Source organism: Macaca nemestrina, chromosome 2 (genome assembly GCF_043159975.1).
Source record: "Macaca nemestrina isolate mMacNem1 chromosome 2, mMacNem.hap1, whole genome shotgun sequence".
Lineage (NCBI taxonomy): Eukaryota > Metazoa > Chordata > Mammalia > Primates > Cercopithecidae > Macaca > Macaca nemestrina.
The window spans coordinates 185,263,815-185,279,909 of record NC_092126.1 but is presented as its reverse complement, the minus strand read 5'-3'; the positions used below and the strand labels follow the sequence as shown (position 1 = coordinate 185,279,909).

At 37.7% G+C, this 16,095-nt stretch overlaps 1 protein-coding gene across 1 annotated transcript in view; it reads left to right on the top strand.

Moving 5' to 3' along the window:
* LOC105477446 (olfactory receptor family 5 subfamily K member 3) overlaps positions 1-15,598 on the top strand; it is a 40,269-nt gene extending 24,671 nt beyond the window's left edge. Inside the window, exon 2 of the mRNA XM_071090514.1 lies at positions 14,616-15,598. Coding sequence (XP_070946615.1) covers positions 14,616-15,598 — 983 coding nt within the window. The remainder of the gene's footprint in view (positions 1-14,615) is intronic.
* The last annotated feature ends 497 nt before the right edge of the window (positions 15,599-16,095 follow it).

Genomic DNA, 16,095 nt, shown 5'->3' with positions numbered 1-16,095 from the left:
CTCCAACTCCCAGCGCGAGCGACACAGAAGACCGGTCATTTCTGCATTTTCAACTGAGGTACTGGGTTCATCTCACTAGGGAGTGCTGGACAATTGGTGCTGGTCAGCTGCTGCAGCCCGACCAGCAAGAGCTGAAGCAGGGCGAGGCATCGCCTCACCTGGGAAGCGCAAGGGGGAAGGGAATTCCTTTTCCTAGTCAGGGGAACTGAGACACACAACACCTGGAAAATCGGGTAACTCCCACCCCAATACTGCGCTTTAAGGAAACGGGCACACCAGGAGATTATATCCCACACCTGGATGGGAGGGTCCCACGCCCACGAGCCTCCCTCATTGCTAGCACAGCAGTCTGTGATCTACCGGCAAGGCAGCAGCGAGGCTGGGGGAGGGGCGCCCGCCATTGCTGAGGCTTAAGTAGGTAAACAAAGCCACTGGGAAGCTCGAACTGGGTGGAGCTCACAGCAGCTCAAGGAAACCTGCCTGTCTCTGTAGACTCCACCTCTGGGGACAGGGCACAGTAAACAATAACAAACGCAGCAGAAACCCCTGCAGATGCAAACGACTCTGTCTGACAGCTTTGAAGAGAGCAGTGGATCTCCCAACACGGAGGTTGAGATCTGAGAAGGGACAGACTGCCTGCTCAAGTGGGTCCCTGACCCCTGAGTAGCCTAACTGGGAGACATCCCCCACTAGGGGAAGTCTGACACCCCACACCTCACAGGGAGGAGTACCCCCCTGAGAGGAAGCTTCCAAAGCAAGAATCAGACAGGGACACTCACTGTTCAGCAATATTCTATCTTCTGCAGCCTCTGCTGCTGATACCCAGGCAAACAGGGTCTGGAGTGGACCTCAAGCAATCTCCAACAGACCTACAGCTGAGGGTCCTGACTGTTAGAAGGAAAACTATCAAACAGGTAGGACACCTACACCAAAACCCCATCAGTACGTCACCATCATCAAAGACCAGAGGCAAATAAAACCACAAAGATGGGGAAAAAGCAGGGCAGGAAAGCTGGAAATTCAAAAAATAAGAGCACATCTCCCCCGGCAAAGGAGCGCAGCTCATCACCAGCAATGGATCAAAGCTGGACGGGGAATGACTTTGACGAGATGAGAGAAGAAGGCTTCAGTCCATCAAACTTCTCAGAGCTAAAGGAGGAGGAATTACGTACCCAGCGCAAAGAAACTAAAAATCTTGAAAAAAAAGTGGAAGAATTGATGGCTAGAGTAATTAATGCAGAGAAGGTCAGAAACGAAATGAAAGAGATGAAAACCATGACACGAGAAATACGTGACAAATGCACAAGCTTCAGTAACCGACTTGATCAACTGGAAGAAAGAGTATCAGCGATTGAGGATCAAATGAATGAAATGAAGCGAGAAGAGAAACCAAAAGAAAAAAGAAGAAAAAGAAATTAACAAAGCCTGCAAGAAGTATGGGATTATGTAAAAAGACCAAATCTACGTCTGATAGGGGTGCCTGAAAGTGAGGGGGAAAATGGAACCAACTTGGAAAACACTCTTCAGGATATCATCCAGGAGAACTTCCCCAACCTACTAGGGCAGGCCAACATTCAAATCCAGGAAATACAGAGAACGCCACAAAGATACTCCTCGAGAAGAGCAACTCCAAGACACATAATTGCCAGATTCACCAAAGTTGAAATGAAGGAAAAAATCTTAAGGGCAGCCAGAGAGAAAGGTTGGGTTACCCACAAAGGGAAGCCCATCAGACTAACAGCAGATCTCTCGGCAGAAACTCTCCAAGCCAGAAGAGAGTGGGGGCCAATATTCAACATTCTTAAAGAAAAGAATTTTCAACCCAGAATTTCATATCCAGCCAAACTAAGTTTCATAAGTGAAGGAGAAATAAAATCCTTTACAGATAAGCAAATGCTTAGAGATTTTGTCACCACTAGGCCTGCCTTACAAGAGACCCTGAAGGAAGCACTAAACATGGAAAGGAACAACCCGTACCAGCCATTGCAAAAACATGCCAAAATGTAAAGACCATCAAGGCTAGGAAGAAACTGCATCAACTAATGAGCAAAATAACCAGTTAATATCATAATGGCAGGATCAAGTTCACACATAACAATATTAACCTTAAATGTAAATGGACTAAATGCTCCAATTAAAAGACACAGACTGGCAAACTGGATAGAGTCAAGAACCATCAGTCTGCTGTATTCAGGAGACCCATCTCACATGCAGAGACATACATAGGCTCAAAATAAAGGGATGGAGGAAGATTTACCAAGCAAATGGAGAACAAAAAAAAGCAGGGGTTGCAATACTAGTCTCTGATAAAACAGACTTTAAACCATCAAAGATCAAAAGAGACAAAGAAGGCCATTACATAATGGTAAAGGGATCAATTCAATAGGAAGAGCTAACTATCCTAAATATATATGCACCCAATACAGGAGCACCCGGATTCATAAAGCAAGTCCTTAGAGACTTACAAAGAGACTTAGACTCCCATACAATAATAATGGGAGACTTCAACACTCCACTGTCAACATTAGACAGATCAACGAGACAGAAAGTTAACAAGGATATCCAGGAATTGAACTCATCTCTGCAGCAAGCAGACCTAATAGACATCTATAGAACTCTCCACCCCAAATCAACAGAATATACATTCTTCTCAGCACCACATCGCACTTACTCCAAAATTGACCACATAATTGGAAGTAAAGCACTCCTCAGCAAATGTAAAAGAACAGAAATTATAACAAACTGTCTCTCAGACCACAGTGCAATCAAACTAGAACTCAGGACTAAGAAACTCAATCAAAACTGCTCAACTACATGGAAACTGAACAACCTGCTCCTGAATGACTACTGGGTACATAACGAAATGAAGGCAGAGATAAAGATGTTCTTTGAAACCAATGAGAACAAAGATACAACATACCAGTATCTCTGGGACACATTTAAAGCAGTGTGTAGAGGGAAATTTATAGCACTAAATGCACACAAGAGAAAGCAGGAAAGATCTAAAATTGACACTCTAACATCGCAATTAAAAGAACTAGAGAAGCAAGAGCAAACACATCCGAAAGCTAGCAGAAGGCAAGAAATAACTAAGATCAGAGCAGAACTGAAGGAGATAGAAACACAAAAAACCCTCCAAATAATCAATGAATCCAGGAGTTGGTTTTTTGAAAAGATCAACAAAATTGACAGACCACTAGCAAGACTAATAAAGAAGAAAAGAGAGAAGAATCAAATTGACGCAATAAAAAATGATAAAGGGGATATCACCACCGACCCCACAGAAATACAAACTACCATCAGAGAATACTATAAACACCTCTATGCAAAGAAACTGGAAAATCTAGAAGAAATGGATAATTTCCTGGACACTTACACCCTCCCAAGACTAAACCAGGAAGAAGTTGAATCCCTGAATAGACCAATAGCAGGCTCTGAAATTGAGGCAATAATTAACAGCCTACCAACCAAAAAAAGTCCAGGACCAGATGGATTCACAGCCGAATTCTACCAGAGGTACAAGGAGGAGCTGGTACCATTCCTTCTGAAACTATTCCAATCAATAGAAAAAGAGGGAATCCTCCCTAACTCATTTTATGAGGCCAACATCATCCTGATACCAAAGCCTGGCAGAGACACACAAAAAAAAGAGAATTTTAGACCAATATCCCTGATGAACATCGATGCAAAAATTCTCAATAAAATACTGGCAAACCGGATTCAGCAACACATCAAAAAGCTTATCCACCATGATCAAGTGGGCTTCATCCCTGGGATGCAAGGCTGGTTCAACATTCGCAAATCAATAAACATAATCCAGCATATAAACAGAACCAAAGACAAAAACCACATGATTATCTCAATAGATGCAGAAAAGGCTTTTGACAAAATTCAACAGCCCTTCATGCTAAAAACGCTCAATAAATTCGGTATTGATGGAACGTACCTCAAAATCATAAGAGCTATTTATGACAAACCCACAGCCAATATCATACTCAATGGGCAAAAACTGGAAAAATTCCCTTTGAAAACTGGCACAAGACAGGGATGCCCTCTCTCACCACTCCTATTCAACATAGTGTTGGAAGTTCTGGCTAGGGCAATCAGGCAAGAGAAGGAAATCAAGGGTATTCAGTTAGGAAAAGAAGAAGTCAAATTGTCCCTGTTTGCAGATGACATGATTGTATATTCAGAAAACCCCATTGTCTCAGCCCAAAATCTCCTTAAGCTGATAAGCAACTTCAGCAAAGTCTCAGGATACAAAATTAATGTGCAAAAATCACAAGCATTCTTATACACCAGTAACAGACAAACAGAGAGCCAAATCATGAATGAACTTCCATTCACAATTGCTTCAAAGAGAATAAAATACCTAGGAATCCAACTTACAAGGGATGTAAAGGACCTCTTCAAGGAGAACTACAAACCACTGCTCAGTGAAATAAAAGAGGACACAAACAAATGGAAGAACATACCATGCTCATGGATAGGAAGAATCAATATCATGAAAATGGCCATACTGCCCAAAGTTATTTATAGATTCAATGCCATCCCCATCAAGCTACCAATGAGTTTCTTCACAGAATTGGAAAAAACTGCTTTAAAGTTCATATGGAACCAAAAAAGAGCCCGCATCTCCAAGACAATCCTAAGTCAAAAGAACAAAGCTGGAGGCATCACGCTACCTGACTTCAAACTATACTACAAGGCTACAGTAACCAAAACAGCATGGTACTGGTACCAAAACAGAGATATAGACCAATGGAACAGAACAGAGTCCTCAGAAATAATACCACACATCTACAGCCATCTGATCTTTGACAAACCTGAGAGAAACAAGAAATGGGGAAAGGATTCCCTATTTAATAAATGGTGCTGGGAAAATTGGCTAGCCATAAGTAGAAAGCTGAAACTGGATCCTTTCCTTACTCCTTATACAAAAATTAATTCAAGATGGATTAGAGACTTAAATGTTAGACCTAATACCATAAAAATCCTAGAGGAAAACCTAGGTAGTACCATTCAGGACATAGGCATGGGCAAAGACTTCATGTCTAAAACATCAAAAGCAACGGCAACAAAAGCCAAAATTGACAAATGGGATCTAATTAAACTAAAGAGCTTCTGCACAGCAAAAGAAACTACCATCAGAGTGAACAGGCAACCTACAGAATGGGAGAAAATTTTTGCAATCTACTCATCTGACAAAGGGCTAATATCCAGAACCTACAAAGAACTCAAACAAATTTACAAGAAAAAAACAAACAACCCCATCAAAAAGTGGGCAAAGGATATGAACAGACACTTCTCAAAAGAAGACATTCATACAGCCAACAGACACATGAAAAAATGCTCATCATCACTGGCCATCAGAGAAATGCAAATCAAAACCACAATGAGATACCATCTCACACCAGTTAGAATGGTGATCATTAAAAAGTCAGGAAACAACAGGTGCTGGAGAGGATGTGGAGAAACAGGAACACTTTTACACTGTTGGTGGGATTGTAAACTAGTTCAACCATTATGGAAAACAGTATGGCGATTCCTCAAGGATCTAGAACTAGATGTACCATATGACCCAGCCATCCCATTACTGGGTATATACCCAAAGGATTATAAATTATGCTGCTATAAAGACACATGCACACGTATGTTTATTGCGGCACTATTCACAATAGCAAAGACTTGGAATCAACCCAAATGTCCATCAGTGACAGACTGGATTAAGAAAATGTGGCACATATACACCATGGAATACTATGCAGCCATCAAAAAGGATGAGTTTGTGTCCTTTGTAGGGACATGGATGCAGCTGGAAACCATCATTCTTAGCAAAGTATCACAAGAACAGAAAACCAAACACCGCATGTTCTCACTCATAGGTGGGAACTGAACAATGAGATCACTTGGACTCGGGAAGGGGAACATCACACACCGGGGCCTATCATGGGGAGGGGGGAAGGGGGAGGGATTGCATTGGGAGTTATACCTGATGTAAATGACGAGTTGATGGGTGCTGATGAGTTGATGGCTGCAGCACACCAACATGGCACAAGTATACATATGTAACAAACCTGCACATTATGCACATGTACCCTAGAACTCAAAGTATAATAATAATAATAATAAGAAGAAGAAGAAGAAGAAGAAGAACTACTGCTATTAAAAGCCCTATACTCCTTAACTCTCCATAGTGTGGAGAAAATGGTCCAAATTGTGAAAAGAGTATTGGTGAGGTGATAATAGCTTTTGGATTGAAAAATTGGTTTATAACCAAAGTCCAGGTACAGATGGAACATCTCCACCACCCACTAGACCAGTGGAACATCTACAGATGGATTTCATGCAGTTGACACTCTCAATGGTTTATCAATACAGTCTTTTAATTGTATTTTGTTCTCAGGATGAGTTGCAGCCTTTCCGTGCAGAAAGACCAGCTCCATAACAGTAGCAAATTAAATTACTATGAGGAATACATAGCCCTTATGGAGCATTCCTGGAGAAATTTCCAGCAATAAGGGAACTCTTTTCCTGGAAAAATTATTAAACAATGAAATAAAGTTTTACAAGTACAATGGCACTACTATTGTCCTTATCATCCCTAGTCTTCTGGAAAAATTGATTGAAAAAATTATATCGTAAATCTAAGTTGCCTAAACTAACAAAATAATCTGGATTGCCTTGGCCAAAACTTTTACCACTGGCCTTAGTTGCAATCAGATCTGTACTGAAAAGCACATGCTAACAACTTATACAATAGTAACAGGAAGACCTGTGCCCTTAATTATAGAACCTTATGTATCTCTTATACTTCTAAACTCTGTATGACTAGGTATTGCAACATCTTGATGCATTTTGGCCAAGAACATTTCCACCAAGTAAAGGAAGCTTTCTGTGACCATTGACTGATGACCAGGCCTTCCACAATATAGAATCTGAAGACTGGGTCTTTTACAAATGATACCAAATAAAGACTGCTCTTTAGTCTCATTGGAATGAACCATAACAAGTTCTTATCATCACTCATACTTCGGTAAAGCTTCAGGACCTCAAGACTTGGGTTCCAGTCTCTTGGCTCAAAAGGGTTCCTTGAGATTGTTGGAACTGTATGCCACCTGGAGATCTCAAAGTAAAACTGACCAGGGAGCTCTCTCCCCAAAAGAAGATGGCATCCTTGAGGTGAACAGATTTTTAAAGATCATGGATCAAAAATCTCTTCCCTGGCCCCTCATGAAGCTCCAATCTCCTTGTCTCTTTTGCTTCTCACTTCTTTCCATGTGTGCGTTGCAAAATAATGCTATAATTGGAATTTTATAGTTCATAGCAGAGATTTTAACTGAATGTTGTGTTTGCCATGCCAAATCCAAATCAATACACGAGGAAAAGAATGTTCTAGTCCATTCTGTAACTGATTTTACCAGAATCCCAAATTTGACCATCTGTTTAGATTGCACTGCTGATTTGCTTTATAGAGTTCAAGACACATTAAGTCTTTTTAAAAATTTCTTGATACCTAATAATTGTACATATTTATGCGGTAAATATGATATTTTGCTACACACATAGACTGTGTAATGATCAATCCAGGGTATTTTGGTGCCCAATACCTTGAGTATTTATCATTTCTTTGTATTCAAACATGTCAAATCTTCTCTTTTAACTATTTTGAAATATATCATAAATTATTGTTAACTATAGTCACCCTATTGTGCTAACAAACACTAGAACATTTTTTTCTGTCTAACTGTATGTTTGTATCTATTAACCAACCTCTCTTTATCCTCCAGCCCACTCTTGCCAGTCTCTGGTGGCTATCGTTCTACTCTCTACTTCCATGAAAATGAACTTTTTAAACTTTTACATATCAGTGAGAACAGGTGATATTTGTCTTTCTGCACCTGGATTATTTCACTTAACATAATGACCTCTGATTCCATCCATGTTGCTGCAAATGATGGGATTTCCTTCTTTTTAGTGTCTGAATAGTATTCCATTGTGTATATGTACCATATTTGCTTTACCCATTCATCCTTTGATAGACATTTAGGTTGAATCCATATCTTGGCTATCACGAATAGTGCTGCAATAAACATAGGGGTGCAAGTGTCCCTTTGGTATACTGATTTCTTTTCCTTTAAGGAAATATCCAGTAGTAGGAATGCTGTTTTCTGAGAAGCCTTCCTACTGTTTTTCACATACATTTCATGTGAATGTACTAATTTACATTCTACCACAGTGTAAAAGAGTTCACTTTTTTCTGCATCCTTGTCAACATTTGAATAAGGGTGGTGTAAGTGGGCATCCTTATCTTGTTCCAGATGTTACAGGAAAGACTTTCAGCTTTCCCCCATTCAGTATAATGTTAACTGTGTATTAACTATGAGTTTGTCACATATGGACTTTATTAGGTTGACGTAATGTCCCTTGTATGTCTAAGAATTTTTATCTCAAAGAGATGTTGAATTTTATGAGATGCTTTTTGGCATCTATTAAAATGATCATATGTTTTTTATCTTTTATTCTGTTGATACGATGTATCATGTTCCATGATGTGCATATGTTAAACATCTTTGCATCACTGGGCTATATCCCACCTAATCATGGTATATTATATTTTTGATGTATTGTTGGACTTGGCATGCTAGTATTTTGTTGAGGATTTTTGAATCTATCTTCATTAGGGGTATTCATTTCTACTTTTTTATAGTGTCTGCCTGTTTTTGGTACCAGAGGAACTCTTACTTGTTGTCATAACCCAGAATTGAAATACCAGATCCTCTGACAATAGTCTAAGGGAGATACGCAACAGAAAGGAAAGCTTAAATAAAACTCTTTGCAAAAATGCCTATTGAGCTACATTTTGATAGCCTCTCAATGAGTAACAACTCAGTATCAGTCCTTGGTGAAAAATTGCCAATGTCTTTATTCCAACAAATGGCTCCATAAATAATTCTTAGTAGCACTTTCAGGGTACACATTTTTATCTGTGTAAGTTTTAACAAGCAATCATATGCATGGGCCACTCCATGGCTTAACAAATGGAGAATGAAAAACCAACACAGACTAGTGAACTGTCACATCATAACATATCAGAAAGTAAGCATTGGTCCACTCCTCTAAACTTAACCTACAGATGAAAAAGGAACTTATCAGCAGGTATCAATCCTGCTGGGTGTTTCCACAGCTTCAAGTAGTATAAATAAAATTTGTCTTTCACATTAGCTAGTACAACTGATTCCACAATGAAGGCTATAGCTGACAAACAAAAATCTCTAAAGTCTCTAGCTCAAGTTGTTTTTTAGTTGCTTTAGATTACTTGTTGGCTAAACAAGGAGGCGTCTCTGCAATGTCTGGTATTTCTTGTTATACCTGGATAAACACATCTGGTTTTGTAAAAATTCAATTACAAAAAAATTAATAAACAAGCCATGTAGTTAAGACAGGTTAAATCCTCCTCTAGTTCATTCTTTGATGTATTTGATTGTAGTTGGTTTGGTTCTTTGGGGGCTTGGCTAAGAAACATGCTTTAGTTGCTGTGCATTATTCTCCTAATAGTAACCATTCTAATCTCCCTGGTATGCTGTGTCCTCTCAGGAACATTAAATGCAAGCTCATAACCATCAACAATACACCAGATTATCTTGTTATAGTGAGAACAGAAACAAGATAAACAACACAAGAAAAGTTTACTCAATGAACCTGACATCATGACTTGTGAATTCCATGCTGAAACAAAGGCCAACCAGCCACGATTGTGACAGTCACACACACACACCCAAGTTTTGGCCAATCATTAATAAATAAGAGGCTGATCAGAAGGGAAGGCTTATTAAAATAACTTAATAGGATGCCTTTAGCCTAAGGTGGACCCTGAGACATGGGTTCCCAGGGAAGCAAACCAAAATGTAATGTGAATGTGTTTGTCATTAAGTGACTAACTTAGAGAAAGGAAAACTTAAGTTCAACCAATCGGAAACCATCAAATAACCTCTAATTACATAACTAGGGATTGTCCACCAAGGTAATTCAATTAAGGCAATTATATTGCTGTAACAAACTGATCTTTTTTTTTTTTCTTTCCTTCTCTATTCATCCTATAAAACTTTTCTTTTGAGCGTCCCCAGTAGAGCCCCAACCACAATCCTTGGTTGGATGATGCCAGATTCATAAATTGCAATTTGTTCAAATAGACTCAAAAGGACTAATGTGACTCAATTTAAGTTTTTACAGTTTTCCATGAATTCCACATCTCTTCTGACCTCATATATCTCTACTACCACAGGTCTGCTAAGTCATATTGCCCAAATGTAAGGACTGCTTAAGCCACAGATTGAACCGTGGAGAGCCCTTTTCTGTCCTGGAACCCACTCAAAACTCTCATTATTCTCCCATTTAGACAGATGTGTCTATGAGTAGGATTTTTACAACTGTGTCAGACATTAAGAAAAGTTTTGGAAAATTTTTAAATAAGTCCTTAAATTACTGCATTACACTTTTGGACTAAGATTTTAAGAATAATAAGCCACATATCATCACACTTATTTTGCTGAATATAAAGTTATTACTTTAATCATAGTGTTTGTCAAACAATATTTTGTATCATTACTAAATAAAATTTTAAAATTTAATTATTTAATCTTGTACTTTCTGAATTTTTATTTTTGGTGCTGTACTATACATAATAATTTAGTACAGTGAAATCTATTTAATATTTACATAAGAATGTATATATTTAAGATGTACTCCAAATGATTTTACTGATATGAATGTACAATAAAAATGGTTGTAAATCCCCCCTCTAGTGAAGCCACAAGCGTATACAACAGTTAAAAAATAAGAGTAAATGAGACAATCTAGGGAGAATTCTAGAATAAAAGAGGTGGGCCAAGAATACAACAGAGGGGAACAGAAGTATCAGTAAGGGGAAAGAGAGAAATATGGGCCAGCATCAAAGACTGAGATGAGAAAGTAAGGAAGATAGAACCAGTGAGTATGATCACAGAAGCCAGAGGTGAAGGGACTTTCAATAGCTCTAAACACTACAGCTTGGTTAAGAAGATAGGTAGATGTTCTTTGAAGGTAACATTTAGAGTTCATTGCGACCTTACTCAGAGGAAAAATTTAGTGAAATGGTGAGGGCAGAAACCATAAATTTGAGGGATCTAAGTAGAACAATTTCTAATCTAACTCCCTATTGCCCTTGTATTGCTTATGAGTCCTTCTATATAACATACTTGTAAGATTCAGTCACCCTAGTTTACAAACCATTTTTTGATTAGCTCTTGTGCTTTCAAAATTCCAGACTTTTGTGATATGATTCCCTCACCTCCTGCTCTTCTTCATTCTCTCTGCCTATTATAATCCTACTTATTTTGCAAAGTTTATCTCAAATGACACTTCCATTGAGAAATCTTTCTTTATTCCTTGGGTCACTATGCACTTTCTTCTTTATATTTTTAAAAAACTTATTTACCCTTTTTTTGGTTGGGGACAGTGGTTCACACCTGTAATCCCAGCACTTTGGGAGGCCGAGGCAGGTGGATCATTTGAGGTCAAGAGTTCAAGAACAGCCTGGCCAACATGGTGAAACCCTGTCTCTACCAAAAATACAAAAAAATTAGCTGGGTGTGGTGGCATACGGCTGTAGTCCCATCTATTTGGGAGGCTGAGGCAGGAGAATTGCTTAAACCCAGGAGGCAGAGGTTGCAGTGAGCTGAGATCACACCACAGCAATCCAGCCTGGGAGACAGAGCAGGGCTTCGTCTCAAAAATATAAAAATAAAAACAAACAAACAAAAAAACTTATTTACCCTTTTTTTGTATTACAGTCTGAATTATCCTCTAGTTAGCAATCCATGTGTCTTTCTTCCCAACTAGATTACGAGCTTTTTGTCAGGAGCCATTTTTATCTAAGAAGTTCTTAGACTTCTTAGATAGTGACCTCGGCTGCACTTTCTACACTTTCTTGGATCCTCTTTAAATACGAACTATTTTCTACAAAGCATATTAGTCACACTTCCCCCAGCAACAGGTCAAACCAGCCTGAGAGTATTTTCTGCCTGTTTTATCTTGTATGTTCAGAACAGTGAATAAAATTGTAAAAATGAGATCGGTTTCATATGAATCAGCAAGATGATCATCAAACAGACTTTAGTGAAGGTCATTTGTTTTTACCTCATTATCTCACAGGGCATCTTTAATTAATTTCTAGGACTTAGTCCACAGAAATACACTGATGTCAGTGCAGAGAAATCCCTTTAGGATTTGGTGGAAAACTTTAACTTTGCAGTGTAACAGATATAATCATCAACACTGACCTACTAGTGGTCTCCCAGATTTTCATGCTTTTAATCCCAAATGTTTTAGAGGCCAAGGTATATATTCTTTAATTTTATGAAAACTACATCACAGCCGGGCGCGGTGGCTCAAGCCTGTAATCCCAGCACTGTGGGAGGCCGAGATGGGCGGATCACGAGGTCAGGAGATCGAGACCATCCTGGCTAACACGGTGAAACCCCGTCTCTACTAAAAAATACAAAAAACTAGCCGGGCGAGGTGGCGGGCGCCTGTAGTCCCAGCTACTCCGGAGGCTGAGGCAGGAGAATGGCGTGAACCCGGGAGGCGGAGCTTGCAGTGAGCTGAGATCCGGCCACTGCACTCCAGCGGCAGAGCGAGACTCCGTCTCAAAAAAAAAAAAAAAGAAAAAGAAAACTACATCACAAAGGAAACAATGCACTTTTACAAAGCTCTTCTCAGGAAAATCTAGGTAAGTGTGCTAACTTGTTTTTACTTCTAATTTTAGCAACCATACATCTCTGAATTATTTAGTACCTCTGAATTATTTAGTATCTTGTATTGTTCTTAAATTTCAGCTTTTTTCTAATCTTTCTAGTGCTTTTCAAAATTGAATGCTATGAAGAACTAGGATGAAACACAATACTGCAATTTGTCTGACTTTCTGATTGTAAGATAGAATTTCAAAACACATAGGTAAAGTTACGAAGAAATTCTGTTAAATAATTTAGGCATGTACATTGAAAATTATTGCTAACTTAACTGACTACATGGCTTACATTTATTATTTCAAAACAAATTAATAAAATAGCCCATGCTTTTAATATTTTGATTATAAAAATATAAGTCTATTTTGACCATAGAACTTATATGATTTGAATTATCAGTCAGTACGTCCTAATGAATCACTATGTAGGGATAGGAAATAGCCTTTCAAAGCAAAACAAAATTTGACTTCGAAAATCCTATTAAGATTTAAAGTATTTTCTTTTTGTTCCTAAGTGTTAGAAAGCTATAGTATAAACATAAGCTTGCTTTTACTTAGTAGCTTTTAATCTGCTATAGTATACTTCAGAAAATCTTATATAATTTTCTGAAGAAACAGAAAAATGGTAGAAAAGAGTCAATTTAGATAAAAGACATCTAAATTTTTATGTAATGATTTTATATATTTCTTTATAGACTTTTCTTTAAAGTTAATAGTCTGCAGAAACCAAAGAATCCTTAAGGAACATTGGTAGAATTCATACAGCAACTTTACTCATTCCAAGTCATCAGGGTGGAGCTAATATTGAAATTAATACTACGTTTTCCCCCATAGTATTTTACAGCTCTTTTCACAGAAGTGTAAATCACAACTAATCTCAAAATGCTTACAATATAAGAAAATTGTATAGACTTTTATTTTTAAAAAGCAATGTATACACAGGCAAGAAATTCTGAATTGTGTTAAGTATATAAGAGAGGCTCTACCATTCAGAAAATGGAAATCTGTGTGGCCTGTGGCAATTGGTTAAATCTTTAAGTAGCATTATATAAAAAGTATTCCTTATCAAAAGGAGGAAGGATTTAGGCATTTAAGAGAAAATCAACAGGAATAACAGAATGGACAGAGTCAATATTTATGAAAATGGGTGTGACACTGGGGAAAGGCATGAGAGAAGTGATAATCTATGGATGTTTATTTCTTTAAATTTCCAAGATAATTTTCTTTAAAGATAAATATTTTCCTCCTCAGTTTTAGTGAGTTTTATGCAGTTCCTAAGATGTAAATTTAACATATCTGTTATATGCTTTTTTTAGACATTCAGTCTACTGGAAGAATATATAAAAATTATTTTCTTGGAGATATATATATGTGTGTGTGTGTATATATAGTCCCATATAATATATATTCTATATTATATGATATATATTATATATGTATCATAAATTTGTTTTAAGGAGGATCTTCCATAAAAAACTGACAGTGAAATTATTTGAGAACAATGAACTAGATATGGGTCCCCTAGTTTTTTATGCTATCCTTGCATAAATTTATAAAGATGAACCATTTCCACTTTAAGCGTCTTCCCTGGAATTATCAAAATATCCTTGTGAATCGTAAGGGTCAGAGCTTGAGGTCATAGACACTGACACTTTAGAAGAACAAACGTCCCCTAGAAGTACATGAGGATGTATTTAGAAACAGCAGGGGAAATATGACAATGAAATTCCTCTACCTGTTGTAAAAAGGAAAAAAAAAATTGAAGGAACAGTAATATGCTCTCAATTACAATCAATTACAATATCATAACCCCTCATTCATCTCTCAACAGACAAGGTGGAGATGAATGAGAAAAATCATTCCTTGACAGCTGAGTTCATCCTCACAGGATTTACACATCATCCAAAGCTGAAGACCCTTCTGTTTGTGGTATTCTTTGCCATCTATCTGATCACCATGGTGGGGAACATTGGTTTGGTTGCATTGATTTATATAGAGCATCGTCTTCACACACCAATGTACATCTTTCTGGGCAACCTGGCTCTGATGGATTCCTGCTGTTCCTCTGCTATTACTCCCAAGATGTTAGAGAACTTCTTTTCTGAGGACACAAGGATTACCCTGTATGAATGTATGGCGCAATTTTATTTTCTCTGTCTTGCTGAAACCACAGACTGCTTTCTTCTGGCGGCAATGGCCTATGACCGCTATGTGGCCATATGCCACCCACTGCAGTACCACACCATGATGTCCAAGCCACTCTGCATTCAGATGACTGCAGGAGCCTACATAGCTGGAAACCTGCATCCCATGATTGAAGTAGGGTTTCTGTTGAGGTTAACTTTCTGTGGGTCTCATCAAATCAATCACTTTTTCTGTGATATTCTTCCATTATATAGACTTTCTTGTGTTGACCCTTACATCAATGAATTGGTGTTATTTATCTTGGCAGGGTCAATTCAAATCTTTACTATTACTATAGTCCTAGTCTCTTATTTCTACATCCTTTTCACAATATTTACAATGAAATCCAAGGAGGGAAGAGGCAAAGCTTTATCTACTTGTGCATCTCACTTTCTCTCTGTGTCAATATTCTATGGTTCCCTTCTCTTCATGTATGCTCGACCAGGTGCAGTTAATGAAGGAGATAAAGATATACCTGTTGCTATATTTTATACTTTAGTTATTCCTTTATTAAATCCTTTTATTTATAGTCTAAGAAATAAGGAAGTAATAAATGTTATGAAAAAAATTGTGAAGAAGAGAAAATTTTGTAACATTCTGAAACAAGTGTCATCCCCTCTGGAAAACTGATTTCAACTTGATAATACTTTATTTTAAACCAAGGGATAGTGAGGAAGTAGACAAGGCCAATTTGAATATAAAATATTAAATTATTTTAAAATAATGATATATGAGTTCAAAATGTTCAGAAAGGAGAAATTCCTGTAAAATATACTTCAAAATCTAAGCTACTAGCATTCATCAAAAGTGAACTAAATTATTCATGAAGTCTCAGATTGTGTCAGAGTGTAATTAGTTACAATTTTCAGCAAATCCAACAAATACTAGGAATAAGTGTCAGTACATATAACAGTAGTGTGCATTTACTATTGTTGGCAAATTTCTGGAATCCTAAAGCATAATTTTACAAACTCAGGCACTTTCCAAGTTCTCAAACATTAGTCATTTTTAAGCAGAATCATCTTTGAGAAGTAAATTGTTTGTTTGAATTTGATTCTAACTTTCTTTGAGTTCTTTCAGGAGATTGCTTGAAAAATTATTTATGCAGAATATGTATTCTCTAATCA